At 42.7% G+C, this 17,487-nt stretch overlaps 1 protein-coding gene across 1 annotated transcript in view; it reads left to right on the top strand.

The window, feature by feature from the left end:
• LOC126473809 (uncharacterized) overlaps positions 1 to 17,487 on the top strand; it is a 149,643-nt gene that overhangs the window by 45,150 nt on the left and 87,006 nt on the right. Inside the window, exons 2-3 of the mRNA XM_050101113.1 lie at positions 1,962 to 2,194; positions 15,699 to 15,988. Of these exons, the coding sequence (XP_049957070.1) occupies positions 1,962 to 2,194; positions 15,699 to 15,988 (523 nt within the window). The remainder of the gene's footprint in view (positions 1 to 1,961; positions 2,195 to 15,698; positions 15,989 to 17,487) is intronic.

The raw sequence follows: 17,487 nt of genomic DNA, 5'->3' as shown, positions 1-17,487 counted from the left end.
GTAGGACTTGCCAGCTAATTAAATGGCAGAGAGAACATTTCAGATTTGCAGGTAAAAAGTGGGCGGCGTATTGGTTGTAATGCGTTTTTGGTTTTACGTACCGAGATATTTTATTAGGCCTTTTAACTGATAAATTTTATTTCACATTATGAGAGAGGAATTTGTTTCGGTCTTAACATTTCTCGTGTATTTACGCCAGAGTATTTCAATTGCAGAAATATATTATTTGTCACACTCCTTCATGACTATTCTTTAAATATGAAGTTCCCAGATACATTTTTCGAGGCTTCTGTTAGCCTAGTTAATGGGGGCGTGACACGATACCCCGTCGTCCGTTTCGACACACAGGTAGAACTAAGCACAGAAGTCGCTACTCTGGATACAGAGAATAAGTTTTTATTGGACTAATGCTCGTCGTCATTAGATACAGCTAGTCGGTTATGTCAAATGGTAATCCAGGGAGTTCTATTCTCTTGACCCGAGATTATCCTAAAAGTGAGTGCTTGGGACGGAAACCGAGTCGATTCGAAAATTCGGTGTACTGATATTGGAAGAAGTTTGAATATTTCCATGTTAGTTCCACACACCAGAAATGGTCACCGTATAGCAGCGATTCTCAAACGGTTACGTGTGCCTATTAGGGTGGGAGGCGGGGAGGGGAGGGGGGGGGGGGCGGAGTGCGATAATACTAAATGACTCGCGCGAGCATTTCGGGCGTATGCGAGCTTAACGAAAGAAGAAAATGTTAATTCAAAAGTTGATCAGTTTTTTAAAAGAAAAATAAATCATAATACATTCTGACTTTATATAAAATCAGAATTCACCTTTACACTGATGTAATGCGCTTATAATTAGAACTGTATCAGTACTGCACCATGCATTTAATAATTAACGATTTAACACTAAGTTAGAAACAAATTTTGTAATTATTAGTGACTCCCTTGTGCCTGGCTTGCAGAGAAAAGTTTTTCGGAGGTAGCTTCAGTATTAAAAACACACACTGATTTCTTTTTCTGTTTATCTGCGATCTGTATCTCGTCTTGTAAGCAGCCAACGCAGAAAATCCGATTTCGGAAAGACAGGATGTTCAAAATGGTAACAGCATACGAAATGTTCTTGTATTCAGTGCATAAAAGTCATCAATCCACACTCCACAAAATTCAAAGAGGGACTTATTACTAATTTTTGCTGTGAAGCCAATGAAGACTTTTACGGGCTTTAAGAGACCTTCGGTAGTATTTTCGCGCGGTATATGTAGGCAATACAGAAGTGAATCAGGAAGTATACATAAATTTACTCTGCACATCACAGAAAACTTCAATTATAAGTAGTTTATTTATGTAATAACAATGAAGGTATATTACAGAAAAAAGATAGGCCATCGCTTCACATCTTAAGATAGTGAATAAGGTTAATGATCTGCTATAGTTGCTAACAAGGGAACCTCCCCATCGCACCCCCCTCAGATTTAGTTATAAGTTGGCACAGTGGATAGGCCTTGAAAAACTGAACACGGATCAATCGAGAAAACAGGAAGAAGATGTGTGAAACTATGAAAAAAATAAGCAAAATATACAAACTGAGTAGTCCATGTGCAAGATAGGCACATCAAGGACAGTGTGAGCTTAGGAGCGCGGTGGTACCGTGGTTAGCGTGAGCAGCTGTGGAACGACAGTGTTCACTTTTTCAAGGCCTATCCACTGTGCCAACTTATAACTAAATCTGAGGGGGGTGCGATGGGGAGGTTCCCTTGTAAGTAGTAAGTTGAACGTCTGCGCCGTCTTCTTCGCTGTGTGTCTATGCACTGAGGGGCTGCGACCAAGCACGAGGATAGTATCGGTTCTTATGACTAGTTTAGATTAGCTGAAAGTGAAAGAAATATGCACAACTACCTAAAACTGAAATTCAATAATGCACACTGAGCGAGCTATCCGCGTGACCGGCACCCTCTTGCCTTCCAGACAAGTATTTCAAGAAGAAGCTGATGATGAGCTTCTTCGCGCTGCTGATGGTGATCAAGATGATCAAGGTGAAGCTGATGTTCCTGCTGCCCGCGCTGCTGGGCGCCGGCGCCGCCAAGAAGCTCTTCCTCAAGGTGCTGCTCTTCCTCTTCCCCGCCTTCGCCGGCCTCTTCAAGTTCTGCGCCTACTACCACGGCCTGCACGCCTCCAAGTACCACCACCATCACCACCAGGTGAGACCCGACCTTCCTCTTTTTGCCGTGCTCCTTCATTTATTTGAGCCTAATGCAGAAGTACTTATTGGTAACTGTATTACTTGCTTACATTTGCATTATCACGTATTTATTTCATAGCTGATAAGTTAATAACCACTTACTTTGGCACTGCTTGTGCTTCCAGTTATTAAGTCACTTGCAGACACTAATGAGTAAACAGCATACAATGCTCTCTCTCTGTGAACGTTGGCGACGTGTCGTGACATGGACCATTTGAGAAAGCGAAAGCGTAGGGGAACGATCTTGAACCATGACGGCTAATACTCATTGACAACCACAAGGGCAACTCACAAATATTCGTTGGAGCGCTCATTCCGGTCGGTGGAATACTAAATACAGGCTGACAATTGTTGATTTACGTGAAAAAAAACGTAAATTAGTAACAAACTACGCGTTGCACTACCTTTATTCAACGTGTAAGCGTCACTACAGATATTGGGATTTAGGTTATGACATGTTCGATATGTCTGCCATCATTGGCGATGATGTGGCGCAGACAAATAACGGAATTCTGCATGACCCGCTGAAGTGTCGGAACTCCTATGCTGTCGATGACCTCTGTCTTCAGATCAGCAATGGTTTGCGGTTATTGCTAACCGCTGTGTCACCGTGTCATCAAGGAATATCACACCAATTATTCAGTGACTGGACACTGCACATCACACAGTCACCTGTTGGTGAAGAGACTTCTCGATCGCAAAATACCGGTTCTCAGTGTCCCAGATGCGCCCGTTTTACATATTGACCAACCCATCCCAATAAAAATGGACTTCATCACTAAACCAAACCGTACTAATTCCCACCAGGCCCGCGGCCAGCCGTGCAGTTTAACTTCCTAACGCAAACTGTTCAGAAGCCATTACGATTTTATTTCATATAGTTCAATAACTGTCCCCTGTGTGTTCAGTATTATGTGACTTCCGGTTGGAAAGGTGTGGAGGGATATCGTGCAGGCACCCTTATATCTTTGGAGCACTTGGAGCACCATTTTGGCAGAATTTAGAGGCAGAAAGTGAACCGATAAATAGGCGCCCACTTAGGTATTCCGTGGATTAACCGTTAGATGCTCAAGACTGAACAGCTTCTGTTGTTCGCTGGCAATAGATGACGGCAGACGTATTCCATTTATTCATCCTATACAGGACAAGAGCAATTACTTGAACGGCACTCCGCTTGCAAACAGGATGCACTTCTTCCACGTTTTCGTCTACCTCCACCATCGTGAACTTCAGCTGCGCGTCCGATGCCAGGGCTCCCGCATTTTTATTGACATCTATGCCGTGTAACATGGCCTCTGTGCACCACACTTTAGTAACCAAGGAATATCGGGACTGTACTTCGTGCCTTGTCAGTGACGATATCATTACAGTCGTGGAAGAACTTCTTTCTGTAGGGCAAAGATGTGGATGTGAACCGGTCAAATCGCATCATTGGTGTGAATCGAATTATGAAGATAGCAGAAAATGTAAATCAGGACAAAATTTAGCTATCTCGTCTATTTCATATTGACGGTTGGTGCGCTTCCAGGCTTTCGTTGGCCAGCGTCCTTATCTTTTTTAATTGGCACTAACGCGTAGCATTGATCACCTCACATTTGCTACGAAAGGTACCTGCTTTCGCTCTGTTTTGTCTTTGTAAGTCACTATCTTCGTATGTAAACAGCCATGTGGTGCTCCATCCTATCGGTGTCTTTAAAGTTCAAAATGTGTGCAGCCTTGCTTATTGTTCGTAGAAATATGAACTACTTTCAACGCGCTCAACAGTTCCTTAAACAGACACAGGATTTTTCAATGGAACCACCACCGCAAGAAACTTGCGACATAACGAAATCAGCTAGTATCCCATATACTTCCTCAGCTATAGGTAATTTTAAACGCGAACAACACTCTCAAGAGGCTGTCAATTCGAGGCCGGTAATGGCGGTACTCGTTCTCTTTCTTTATATATATATATATATATATAACATTTTTAACAGTGACTGCTTGCTGTTTTTTCTCGGAAGAATTAACCCGCTCGCGATTGTTTGCGGAATTTTCATTCCGCTTTGTAGTCGTATAAGATGAAAACTTTTAGTGTGAACAAGGTGCCAGTGGCCCAGTAGTATGAATGAACAACCACAGTTTTCACCTGAGACAAATAGGGAAACTACAAAAACGCCGAACAAGGGCAACTGATCGGACAATTGGATCCCAACCCTCTTGAATTGGAATCCATAGTCTTAACCGCTAAGCCACTTCGACCCGTTCTACAGAACACGCACACTGATCCGTAAGGACGTCTTGAATTATACATGGGAATACAGACTTTATCGCTGAATTTCATTGATGAAATCTTCTTGTCACTTGCGTCAAACAATGTTTCAACGAGTTTTACCCTCCTTCAAGCACAGCAGACTTTTAATGTTTCGTCTTAGGAAGACTGATCAACATTTTATCCACATGATGAGATTTGTTAGAATAATATGTCATTAGCCAGCTTAAAAGCAGCTTATTTGGAATAAAACTAATTACCACTATTCCATGGACTGCACTGCAATACTAATTACAAGTTCACACTTTGTATATCATCGACATAAACCTCATAAAGCGCTTAAGATAGTGGTAAGAACATACTTCATGTATCTTTGATATAAACCTCACAAGGTGGTCAGGGTAGTAGTAAGGACTAATATAGTTATTGAAACCGTCATAGTTAACTGCATTTCACGGAGGTCTTTTTTTTCCAACTAAGTGCCATTTTATTTCTGTACGCAAAGAGCTAATGTTATCCATTACCATATTTGGAAATCATTTTCATCACATGCCACAGCTTTAACACTGACTCTTTTGTCATTTATAAATAGAAAAGTTTTGAATGTTCTAGAATAGGTAAAATTTATTTTGTCTCTGTAAGTCACTTAAAGCGACAGGATGGAATAAAAACATACTCCAAGGGATCGTAGAGAATGCATTGAGCGACAAATGAATATTTGAGCCAAAGTCTCGAAACATCATTCAATGGCTCTGCAGAGCATTCAAGTTGCAGTTGAAAACGCCTGCCTCAGGGTTACCCCTACGGCACCAAAGTCGAGTTGTATCGCTCACAGGTCGCAGGCAGATCTGCTCGCAATGAACCTTATAGTATACAGGACAATACATTGAGTATAAGAACTGTAGACATTTTAATGTACAGATAAACAGTCACAGCCCCCCGTATGACTTAATTTCCTAGTAGCGTCACTCTACAGACGAGAGCATCTTCTGATATTCATTGCTGCGATGGTAACAAGTTTAAAGTTCAAAGTTAAGGCTCAATGACACACAGTTCTGTACTTTAACTCCCCTTCTCGATGAGCTGTAGTTAGCTGTCCTGACGAGCCCGACATTGCTTCTTCTCTCGTTTGGTAACAACATATTGACAGAACAAGATACCAGTCTCCCAACTGACACCGATTTAGAACTGATAAGAAAAGCTCAACAGAAGTGTTACAGGATCGACTCGGTGTAATATGATGTGCAACATGGTTTGGAAGACCGTACCCTACAACACCTGTGACGTTTGTTGCGCAATGCAGGGTACCTCCAGCACATCGTGCTGTTCATTCTTCTCGCTTGCACAACGCCAAGAAAGTTGTCATCTCTCTGCAGAGCAATGAACAAGTACACATTTTTCGCTTTATTCAAAACGCCGTCTTCTCTAAATAAGACGACCAACGTACCCCATTAAACATGTCGAAGGGTATAGGGTCTTGGCTAGTCTGCGTTACCGACAATACTCGTGAATTACTGTGGCAGGAGACGAAAGAAGTATAAACAAAATCTCTCAAAACCAAATGCAACACCTCTGCGACGATCTCAGATCAAGAATAAAGGTTTTACAAGAAAATTGTACGAGTATTATTGTACCTAAGTCCACTGATAGTTTCTGTTTACAACTAATATATTTTATCAATACGAAAGGTTTTTAGGCAAATTTCTCTTATTTTTATATTTGTAACGTTCCTGAGAATAACAGCAGTTCGTTTTAGTCCGTGTGGTAATGTTGTTTATTTGAAACATTGATAAGATTAACAGCAATTCATTTTTTCTAGGTAGCGACTGCACTCACAATGCTGCTAACTTATCTGTTCATTTACCATACAAACAACACTTCATCATAGAAATGAAATATTGAATATATTCGTTACAGTAGGTCTTCACACAGCTATAATCTTGCTTTGTGCATATGGGCCGATATTCTAATACATATTGTCATCAGATTCAACATTTTATATTTGAGTGTGATGATATCCTCGAGTCCTGGAAATAGTGTAGGATATTAAGAGAGCCGAGATGGTAGAGGTGGGAGAGAAAAATGATCACTTTGCCGAATGTTTTTCGTGTGTGTGTTTGTATGTGTGTGTGTGTGTGTGTGTGTGTGTGTGTGTGTGTGTGTGGAGGGGGGGGGGCATTTCACTAAAAGTGTGACTAACTTTAGTGTCTAATTGCTTGCTGCATTGATTTGATGTACGAGAAGCTGCCTATAATGTCATTCCATATTTTTACATTTTTTTTCCTTCCACTGCTAAGAACATGTTCGCATGTCTTTCACCAAGCATCTACGATACAACTCCGTTGTTTTCATCCTGTAGTGTTTTTTTAAAACCTGCTTTTCCACTGCCATTGAATTAATTTATTTTCATTAATCTCGTCAAAAGCGCTATATCAAGTTCTACTCTAAACGCTACCTGAATATACAGAATATTAACAAGTTTTTACTTCATTTTTCAAAACCTCCACTTAAAGGTATTTTGAGTGTCTCCATGAGACGTAGTTTCAACTATATTTCATTACATTATTATGACACCTCAGAATTAAGTAGCTAATAGCTGGCAGGCATGCAGTTTTAACACGGGTACAGAAACAGAGTACAAGGAGCAGCTGTGTCACTGTGGGAACTTCCCAGCCTAACTGCAGGTTGCTTATCCTGTCTGTTATTAAATAAGCCTCTCATCAGTTACACCGTAACTGGCTTCATGGAGTGGCAGATAACCCCACTGTAAGACAAAGAAAACAGAAATGCAAGCGATACTATAAAATAAATCTCAAGGGTTATAATAACAGAAACGTGCGTCTTGCAATAAACAACAAAAATACCTTATTAGATAATACGTGGTAAACGTCGTGAAATGCCATAAGCCAGAAGCAAACAAATTGACACAAGTAGTTTGTAAAGATGGCATACAGTAGAATATAATATCTCCTTTGTTATATAGAGAAAGACAGAACAAAGTGAACGGTCCTCGTAAGAATATAACTGTGATGTTGCTAGGTCTACAGATTATTTCCAGACCACTACCGAGGTTGAATCTTTGACAGTGTCAGTTGCTGGTGGTGGCGAAACGTCGGAAAAATAACTGAAGAAACTTCGGCCGAAGATCCAGAGACGAGTGCTAACAGGCAATATCTCAGGCTATTCACTATTATTAGTTGAAATTTATTGCAGAACTCAATCTTTCTCCTCTCTCATCCCCCCTAACGAGCCCATATTGCCGCACAAAGTGGGCGTGCTGTTTGAGGCGCCATGTCACGGATTGCGCAGCCACTCCCGCCGGAGGTTCGAGTCCCCCCTCGGGCTTGAGTGTTGTTCTTAGCATAAGTTAGTTTAAGTAGTGTGTAAGTTTAAGGACCGATGACCTCAGCAGTTTGGTCCCTTAGGAATTCACACACATTTGAACATTTGAGCCCACATTCCTTCGTAACACTGTTTCCTCCTCCAGTATTACGTTCCAGAAACCCATAATTACTGGAATTTTAAAAGCTAATTAATGGTAATAAAAACAGCATGTTTGAGTGCATAGAACGTAACGTTATGTATCTTAACAGTACACAGCACCATTGCTATTGACTATCTCGTATGGCTTAGCGTGTTTGGGGCTTGTTCGTAAGACGGAGATGCGAGCCACATGTGTATCGAAATGGCAGCCTGGACAAATGACCGACAGTCTGGTACATCGACCAGTCCACTGGTGCTATTTGTATACACTGGTGTGGTCACTACACCATGGCAATCGCCCGACAATGTAAACAAACGAGAAATTTGGCTGCCCGATGAGGGAAGAGCGGTGTGGGTACAAGCACGCACGTCCTCTCGTAGGGCTGACAGTGCTCTACGCTCTCAAAGAAAACGATTTATTGACACATAGTCAGCACGGCTCCAGAAAACATCGTTCTTGTGAAAAACAACTACCTCTTTATACTCGTGAAATAATGAGTGCTATCGACAGAGGATGTCAAATTGATTCCTTTTTTGTTGATTTCCAGAAGGCTTTCGACGCCGTTTCTCACTGCGTGCCTACGGAATATCGCCTCAGCTGTGCGACTGGATTTGTGATTTCCTGACAGAAAGGTCACAATTCGTAGTAACAGACGGAAAGTCATCAAGTAAAACAGAAGTAATATCCTGCGTTCCCCAACGAAATGTTATAGGCCCTATATTGTTCCTGATCTAAATTAACGACATAGGAGACAATCTGAGTTGCCCTATTAGACTCTTTACAGACGATGCTGTCATTTATCGTCTTATAAAGTCATCAGATGACCAAAACGAATTGCATAATGATTTAGATTATATATCTGTATGGTGCGAAAAGTGGTAATTGACCCCGAAAAAAGAAAAGTGTGAAGTTATTCACATAAGTACTAAAAGAAATCCACTAAATTTCGATTACGCGACAAGTCACTCAAACCTGAAGGCTGTAAATTCAACTAAATACTTAGGTATTGCAATTATAAATAACCTAAATTGGAACGATCACACAGATAATGTTGTGCGTAGACCAAACAGAAGACTGCAGTTCATTGGCAGAACACTTAGAAGGTGCAACAGGTCTACTAAAGAGACTGCTTACACCATGATTGTTCGCCCTATTCTGGAGTACAGCTGGGTGGTGTGGAATCCGCAACAGGTGGGACACACGGATGACATCTAAAAAGTTCAAAGAAGGACGGCTCGTTTTATACTATCACGAAATAGAGGACATATTGCCACAAACATGATACGTAAATTGGAGTGGCAATCATTAAAACAAAGGCGTTTTGCGTTGCGACGGGATCTTCTCATGAAATTTCAATCAGCAGTTTTCTCCTCCTATTGCGAAAACATACTGTTGGGATCCACCTACATAGCGAGAAATGATCATCTCAATAAAATAAGAGAAATCAGGGCTCGCGCAGAAAAATTTAAGTGCTCGTTTTTTCCGCGTGCCGTTGGAGAGCGGAACGGCAGAGAGACAGCATGAAGGTGGTTCACTGAACCCTCTGCCAGGTACTTAATTGTGAATAGCAGAGTAATCACGTAGATGTAGATGTTCTGTGAAAACACGATACATTATCGCCATCCCGGCTGGTGTGAGAGTTGTACTCGAACTTGTAGTCGAACACCGTGATGGGCCGGGATTAGTCTCTGCACTCATTTAAAAATAAGAAAAGAAAACAATGAACAATACAAAATAAAAAGGTGTACTCAACGTATTTATTAACGGCTACCGCGCAGCTGCTTGCTGACGTTGGCAGTGTAGGGGAGACGTGATAGTTCAGACCCTAATTCTACCGGAATCTTAATATCTTATACAACCCCCATTCCCGTATCTAACTAAAACTGCCAAGTTAAAGCATTCACATAAAACCGTATCACATTTTCACTAGCATTTACATTTCCATAACTTTCATTTAGAAAAGAATCAGCCAATCGACTTTCCTTCTCTTTTGTTACAATGCGAATGCCCTAAACAGCTGAAGGTATGTTTTTCCCTATAAAAAATGATTGCCATTGGAGTAGTACGTCATTTCGCTAAAGTTGAATATTTAGCAGTAAGCTATCCAACCGGAGCGCTATTTTCGATGTTTTCACTTTCGTTGACAGAGACTCGAATATAGTAGCTACATTAAGTAATAGCACAGGAGTAGCAGCGCTAACATCAGTTACACTCTACAGATAAATCTAATGAGGTTGGATTAATATATAGACCCAAATTTTAATCTTGGAACAGTGTCTTTATACTTCTGCTACGGTTTATATGGCAGTTTCTTGATCTCAGAATGGCAGACGACTGTGTTGTGTAAAGTAGATGTCATTTGATTTGACAATGTCTCCAAAACATAGTCTAATACGATTTGCGCAGTAGATGAACTATTCCATGCCACCACGGAGAATGAATTCTTGACAATACCAGTCGCTGGTGCTGGTGAAACGTCAGAAATCCCGAGACGAATGCTAACAGGCAGTACGTCAGGGTATCACTATTACTTGTTGAAATTTGCTGCAGAACTCAGTCTTCCTCCTCTTTCATTTCCCCTATCGAGCCCACATTCCGTCGTAACATTATCTTCTGTTCAAATGGTTCAAATGGCTCTGAGCACTATGGGACTCAACTTCTGAGGTCATTAGTCCCCTAGAACTTAGAACTAGTTAAACCTAACTAACCTAAGGACATCACACACATCCATGCCCGAGGCAGGATTCGAACCTGCGACCGCAGCGGTCTCGCGGTTCCAGACTGTAGCGCCTAGAACCGCACGGCCACTTTGGCCGGCTATCTTCTGTTTCCTCCTCTAGTATTGCACTCCGGATACCCATAATTATTGAATTTTATTAACGTTTCATTTCCCTTTGAAAGTCCTCATATACTTCCTCTATCTGATTACCTTCTAACAGGGACATCTTGATGTGATAGCTGAACTATTGTTTGCTATCCATTCACATGAGAATAATTCTAACACTGGACGGTTCACAAAACTCGTTCTCTACCCCACTTTAGCATTCATGATGACTTCTACCCCCTCTGCTGTTGTTGACATTTCCCTGCATTCATCTGACCAGAAACCCTAATGTTCTATGTGTTTAATTTCGCTGACCGCCACTTTGTCCAGATTGGTCCTTTTCATCTCCCTTTTCCGATTTTCTTAGTATCTCTACCACATTAGACTTCTGACATTCCGTTATCTGACTCGTAGAATGTTACTTCTTCGTTGGTAATCAATCTGATGGACACCTACATATTGGCAGTCCTCTTTCGGAGATCCGAACAGGGGAATTATCTGTAACGTTTTGCAATGGAAAGATTAACATGGCCTTTCTTCAAACACAACCACATATGCAGAGTGATCAGGAGAAATTTCTCAGCACAACCTACTCTGCAGCCCCCTTAAAAATAATTGTTAAGAAAAAACTTCGATTAATTCCGCCTTTTCCGAGTTAATTAGCACTGAAGTTAACCGGTCAAGCCGTTGAGCACGCAAATTCAAGCGGCCTACCAGAGACGGTGTTACCAAACGTGTTTTAAGTACGGTTTCCTAAAACCGAATAACTGATACAAAAATTCGAAATGGAATGTAAGCGTGTATCGAATTCGAGTCAAAGGCTGAGCAGTCTCGTGCACTATTATCTTCACTATGTGAACAACTGGCACTAAATGTATACGGCGAGCCGCTTGAAGTTGCGCACGCAATGGCCTCATTGGCTAATTTCAATGTTACTTAACCCTGAAACGGCACAACGTATCGAATTCTTTTCTTAACAATGATTTCTCAGCACAACCTACTCTGCAGCCCCCTTACAAGCTTTTAAGACTGTTTCTGATCACCCCGTATATGTCCTTAACGCAGTTGTTTCCGTTATCTCCTGTACGCACATGTCGTAGACAAATTTTGACTCTTCCCTATTTTTGGGGCATTTTTCACCCTATGAGCAAGTGCGTGTCCCGAATCTCTGTCTGCTCCATCGCCCTCGTTGACAAGCCATTAGAAAGAACGAAGAGGATTTCTTAAACCACAAGCCTTCGGCCACCGTTGTTGGTGATTTATATTGAAAATTCAAGCAGTTGCTGGGAAAGAACCCGGCCTCTGAGTGTTTTGGTTATTAGTGACAAAACGACTACACTACGAGACATACGTTTCAACAATCACATCATCGGTAACTTAAAAAACAAAATTTCTCTCATTGTTTTGTACATCTGCTGTTGGGTCCCACTGATCTCAGACATGTAGAATGCGGTAAGACATTCCACATAGGCATCAGAGATACATCCAGCAGTGGTACAGGTAGAGAAACTATTGTGTCTCTGTTGGCTGTGAACTGTTTAGGTTACATAGTAGTGCCTTGGTAGATAGCAAAACGAAAGCCATAAAAACATATGGAATTAACATCACATAGAAGTATGATGTATACGGATGCTAAGAAGTCTTTTACAGGTAAAAAAGAATACAGGCTACAAATTTCTGTTGCATCAAACCGAAACAGAAATTCCTCTGAGAAAGAGACAAGGTACAAAAACACTTTACAGTCTACAGGTATATTAGTTAAGCATAACCTGAAGAGAGACCACAGCACGAAACTAGGAATGACTGCGGAGGAGACGACGGTCTGGGTGTTCATCTCGAAGAGCCTAATACTTAAAGTTTCTTTCACTTGAACTAAGGCACTTTTCAAAGAGAAAAAAAAGAGAAAAATGACAGCCAGTGTGGAATGCAATGTCTTTGTTAATCACAGACGAGAGCTGCTCTGCCTGGCACGTGATAACAGCTCTGCACTGCTAGCCTGTAAGACTGCAACAAATGGCTGAAATGGCTCTGAGCACTATGGGACTTAACATCTGAGGTCATCAGTCCCCTAGAACTTAGAACTACTTAAACCTAACCAACCTAAGGACATCACACAACTCCATGTCCGAGGCAGGATTCGAACCTGCGACCGTAGCAGTCGCGCGGTTCCGGACTGAAGCGCCTAGAACCGCTCGGCCACAACGGCCGGCTGTAAGACTGTAACCTCAGGAAGAATAGCAATTGAAAACCTTATTGTTCATATATAGGACAGCAGGAGGGAACTGCGAAAGAGAGGAGATGTGTACCCAGTTACACCCCGTGCCATCACGCCAGGTGAAGAATGCATCCTGGCAACATTAAATTTCCTCAGAGCTTCCATGCACGAATTCCTCCACCGTGTTGCTATATCATAACTCTTGTGTGTACTATCGGTGCTCCGCTTTCGTCTGCCTTGTTGTGGGAAGTTACAAAAATTTTCGCCGTTTGTAAACAGCCCATGGCGCTCCTCACGTGGTCGCAATGTCTTGCTGCAAAACAAGGCCATTTTATGATTCTCGTTACGTGGCGCGGCTGTACGATGATGATAATGATGACGATGTTTGGTTTGTGGGGTGCTCAACTGCTCAGTCCTCAGCGCCCGTACAATGTCCCACTTTTTTCACACTCCAATTTTTACATAATCCAATCTAGCCGCTTTCACGAATGATGATGACGATGAAAGGATGAGGAGAACACCCAACACCCAGTCCCTGGGGAGAGAAAATCCAGATCCCGGCCGGGAATCGAACCCGGAAACCCGTGATCCAGAGGCAGCAACGCAAGCCACTAGACCACGAGCTGCGGACGTGCGTCTGTACGATGAAGCGGGTTCGAGTAACATTACATCTGTCCTCTCTGGCGCTAGTCGCGTGGGCCTGTTGAGATCCTGCATGGCGTTGGATTTGATCCTCCTGAAATTTACTTCATATTCACGTGATGGTCGTTGGATCCCTGTAAGGTGTCAGGCAAACCCAACACCTTCTATGAAAACCCTGACATGATGGAAAATCCGGCAATATGTCACATAGCTCCTAATAAATCCTGGCATTAAATTAACCAAAGTAATACGATCAACGAGTGAGCAAATGGAATACCACAGACTAACACAAGAACGTCCTAATGCATGTCATACCTTCCCACCATGAAACAGACACAGTTCTGAGGGGAGAAACGAGAGCAGAGGCCGAGAGCAGAGCCATGTCGGCTAGAAGGCCCTACGATAAGAGCGGGACAATGGGACACCCATGTTGCCGGCCGACCGCCAGGAGATCCATCCCCCAGCCCATGTTAAAAGATAGGGCCCTCCAGAAGAACAGTATAGATCTTACGAGAACACTAAAAGGGCCACCCCAGATGCAAGTTTTAGCGTGAGACTACACGCGTCTCTGTTGCGTAGCAAACATTAAAAACATTGCCCCACCATGAAAGGTATAACGTTTCTCATTGGATAGACAGAATTTTTGTAGGCAGAGCTTAACGTTAACATTGAGACACTGATTGGTCAGTTGAAAACACAGCCAGATACCTTTTTCTTAAACCAATTTCGGTAAACAGTAATAAGGAAAAGTTCGAGAGAGTTGCTACCGAGATGGGGAGGTGTGTGGAGCAGCGGCGCCAGCCGCCCCTGACGCTGCCTAACCGCCGACAAGGTAATGAACGCACGCCATGTCCCATAAGAGCGCATAAGGTTTCACTCAGAATTGCAGAAGTCTCATCTGTTACATCCCCTTTTTACGTAATACTAGTGTCGATCGTCAATTAAACTTCGTGATATTCACATTTGCTACTTGAAGTTAAAATCTGAAACGCAATGATTTTTCTGTTATATAATTATTGAGAAGCCACATCAGCCACTGTAATTTACGACAAGTTAAATAGAGTAATTAACGATAATTGAGGGTCACTGTAGACCATTTTTGATAGTTTTCTCTTTTATGAAAGTTAATTTAAACCTAGATTATAGATATGATATGGCATAGGTCGTCCTTCGATCCATTATAGAACTTGGAAACGCATTGAGGGAATATTCGTTCACATTTTTGTTAAACGCAGTTGGTTTTTATCATCCTGTACTAAAATATTTCCTTTTATCAATAGTACAATTTATAAAGAATGTTTTGTGAGTAGAATAAAAATTCCAGTGGTAAACTTAACTGCTTTTTCGACGTTACTTTACCAGCCAACTAAAAATAGGAAACCCTTGAACCCCTTCCACTAAATTTAGTCAGTATTAAGATTCTTTTACAGGGAGTGCAGTGGAGCTGACGCTGAAATCATTAAGTATTTGATTATATCATCGCTAGTCTCACTGAACTCTTCTGAACTCTACATGTCATGTGTGGCCTGGCGTCTCCTTATCAGCAACAGGTCCCAGGTTCAAACTAATCAATTCCCTAAGAAACACGCTAAGACCGTCGTTGCGCGAAAGTGGTAGGGAGACACGACTTAGAACAAACAGACACCACGCAGAATGTTAGATCCTGAGTAACGCGAGGTAGAATATCACGGAATGATGATCTGTAGCTTCAGTAAGCCACGATAACGTCTGTGTCCGACATGTGCTGGTAGAAGTATCTCCATCTTACGCTAGGCATAATCCGATAATGTCACAAACAACCAACAGGCAAGTGCGACTTCTGAATCAGGAAACTGCTTTGTAATCTTTCCTTGCATACTGAATGTAGCACTTTGTGCTGTTGCACTGAAATGCTGTGTAGTACCCTCCATACCAACATGACATTTGTTACATGCTTTTAATTTGAACAGTCACTTTCGTAGTTGTCTCCAAACTCGCAGCATTTTAACTATAAGTAAGCTGAGTCCGGTGCAGCCATCACCACAGCTGTGGCCGTGCACATTTGCAGATCGCGCACCACCACCACCACGTGCCGGTGCCGGTGCCGGTGCCAGTGCCGGTGCACCACACGGAGCACCACATAGAGCACCCGCCCGAGGTGTACCACACGGAGCACCACGCGCCCTGGGAGTCCGGCCCCAGCGGGCACGACTACGTGAGCCGCGGCGACTACGCGGCCGCGGCGGCCGCCATCCGCCACAACGAGCAGGAGCTGGCCAGCTGGGGGCTGGACGCGCACAGCCTCGCCTACGGCGGCCAGCTCGACGAGCAGCGCATCTCCCGCAGCCCCGCATCCAGGTGAGCGACGCACTACGCCTCCAGAGCCACACTTACGGGTGCAGTTGACGGGTCTACTACAAGGTTTCACTTATTACTGGCCCCAACGCCTGTAGTAGATCCGTCGTTCAAAATTACTCGGCTACTTTTGCAAGAATAGCAGACTTTATGCAAGACGCTTTTCGGGCCTAATGTGGAACACCATGTTTCTTTATACACTACTGGCCATTAAAATTGCTACACCACGAAAATGACGTGCTACGGACGCGAAATTTAACCGACAGGGAGAAGATGCTGTGGTATGCAAATAATTAGCTTTTCAGAGCATTCACGCTAGGTTGGCGCCGGTGGCGACACATACAACAAGTTAACAGAAAAAAACCTTAATATAAAAGATATGTTGGCTGTCTCCACCCGTGGGTTATGCAACCTGCAACGCTTTCGAACACCATGCACAAGATTTTCATATTCTCTCGCTCGCTACACACAAACTATTAATCCTAAACAAAAATTAACAGCACCTTTTTTAGTAAATTTAAGTAGTTCAATTTTGTACTGGGCTACGTTTCCGCTAGAGGCCGCAGTTTTTGAGTTATTAAAAAAAAACGTACAAAAGTGACCTGCCGCGCGGAGTGGCCGCGCGGTTTGAGGCACAATGTCACGGATTGCGCGGCCCTTCCCGCAGGAAGTTCGAGTCCTCCCTCGGGCAGGGATGTGTGTGCTATTCTTAGCATAAGTTAGTTTAAGTATTGTGTAAGTCTAGGGCCCGATGACCTCAGCAGTTGGGCCCCTAAGGAATTCACACACATTTGAACATTTTTTAAAAAAGTGACCTTCAAATGCGTCTTTCTCCAGTAACTGGAAACCGTGGCCTCCAGCGGAAACGTATTCCAGTCCTATACCTAACTACACTAAATTTCCTGCAGAAATTGCTTTCTTTAGGAATTACTGTTTGTGCATAGCGAGATAATGTGAAAATCTCGCATCTAGCTTTTGAAGGTGGTTTGCATAAAACGTGTCGGTAAAGGCAGCTGACTCACCCGGTATAATAAGTTTCCTATACATTTATATTCCATCCTCCACTGTGGGATGCACTCGGAATATACAGGTCTGGGAAAAACGTATTTACTCACTGCATGCGATATTTTTGCCGAATTATATGTTTTAAATGTCGCAAATCCTAAAAATGACTTGCATAATTCCCATCACATATAGGTTCTTTGAGAAATGAAAAGAAATGTTTGATGGAAACAGGTATTTATTACTAAGAACTAAACATATTATACACTCCTGGAAATGGAAAAAGGAAAACATTGACACCGGTGTGTCAGACCCACCATACTTGCTCCGGACACTGCGAGAGGGCTGTACAAGCAATGATCACACGCACGGCACAGCGGACACACCAGGAACCGCGGTGTTGGCCGTCGAATGGCGCTAGCTGCGCAGCATTTGTGCACCGCCGCCGTCAGTGTCAGCCAGTTTGCCGTGGCATACGGAGCTCCATCGCAGTCTTTAAC

This window comes from Schistocerca serialis, chromosome 4 (assembly GCF_023864345.2).
Source record: "Schistocerca serialis cubense isolate TAMUIC-IGC-003099 chromosome 4, iqSchSeri2.2, whole genome shotgun sequence".
Lineage (NCBI taxonomy): Eukaryota > Metazoa > Arthropoda > Insecta > Orthoptera > Acrididae > Schistocerca > Schistocerca serialis.
The sequence above is the reverse complement of the archived record's forward strand: the minus strand, read 5'-3'. Positions and strand labels throughout refer to the sequence as shown.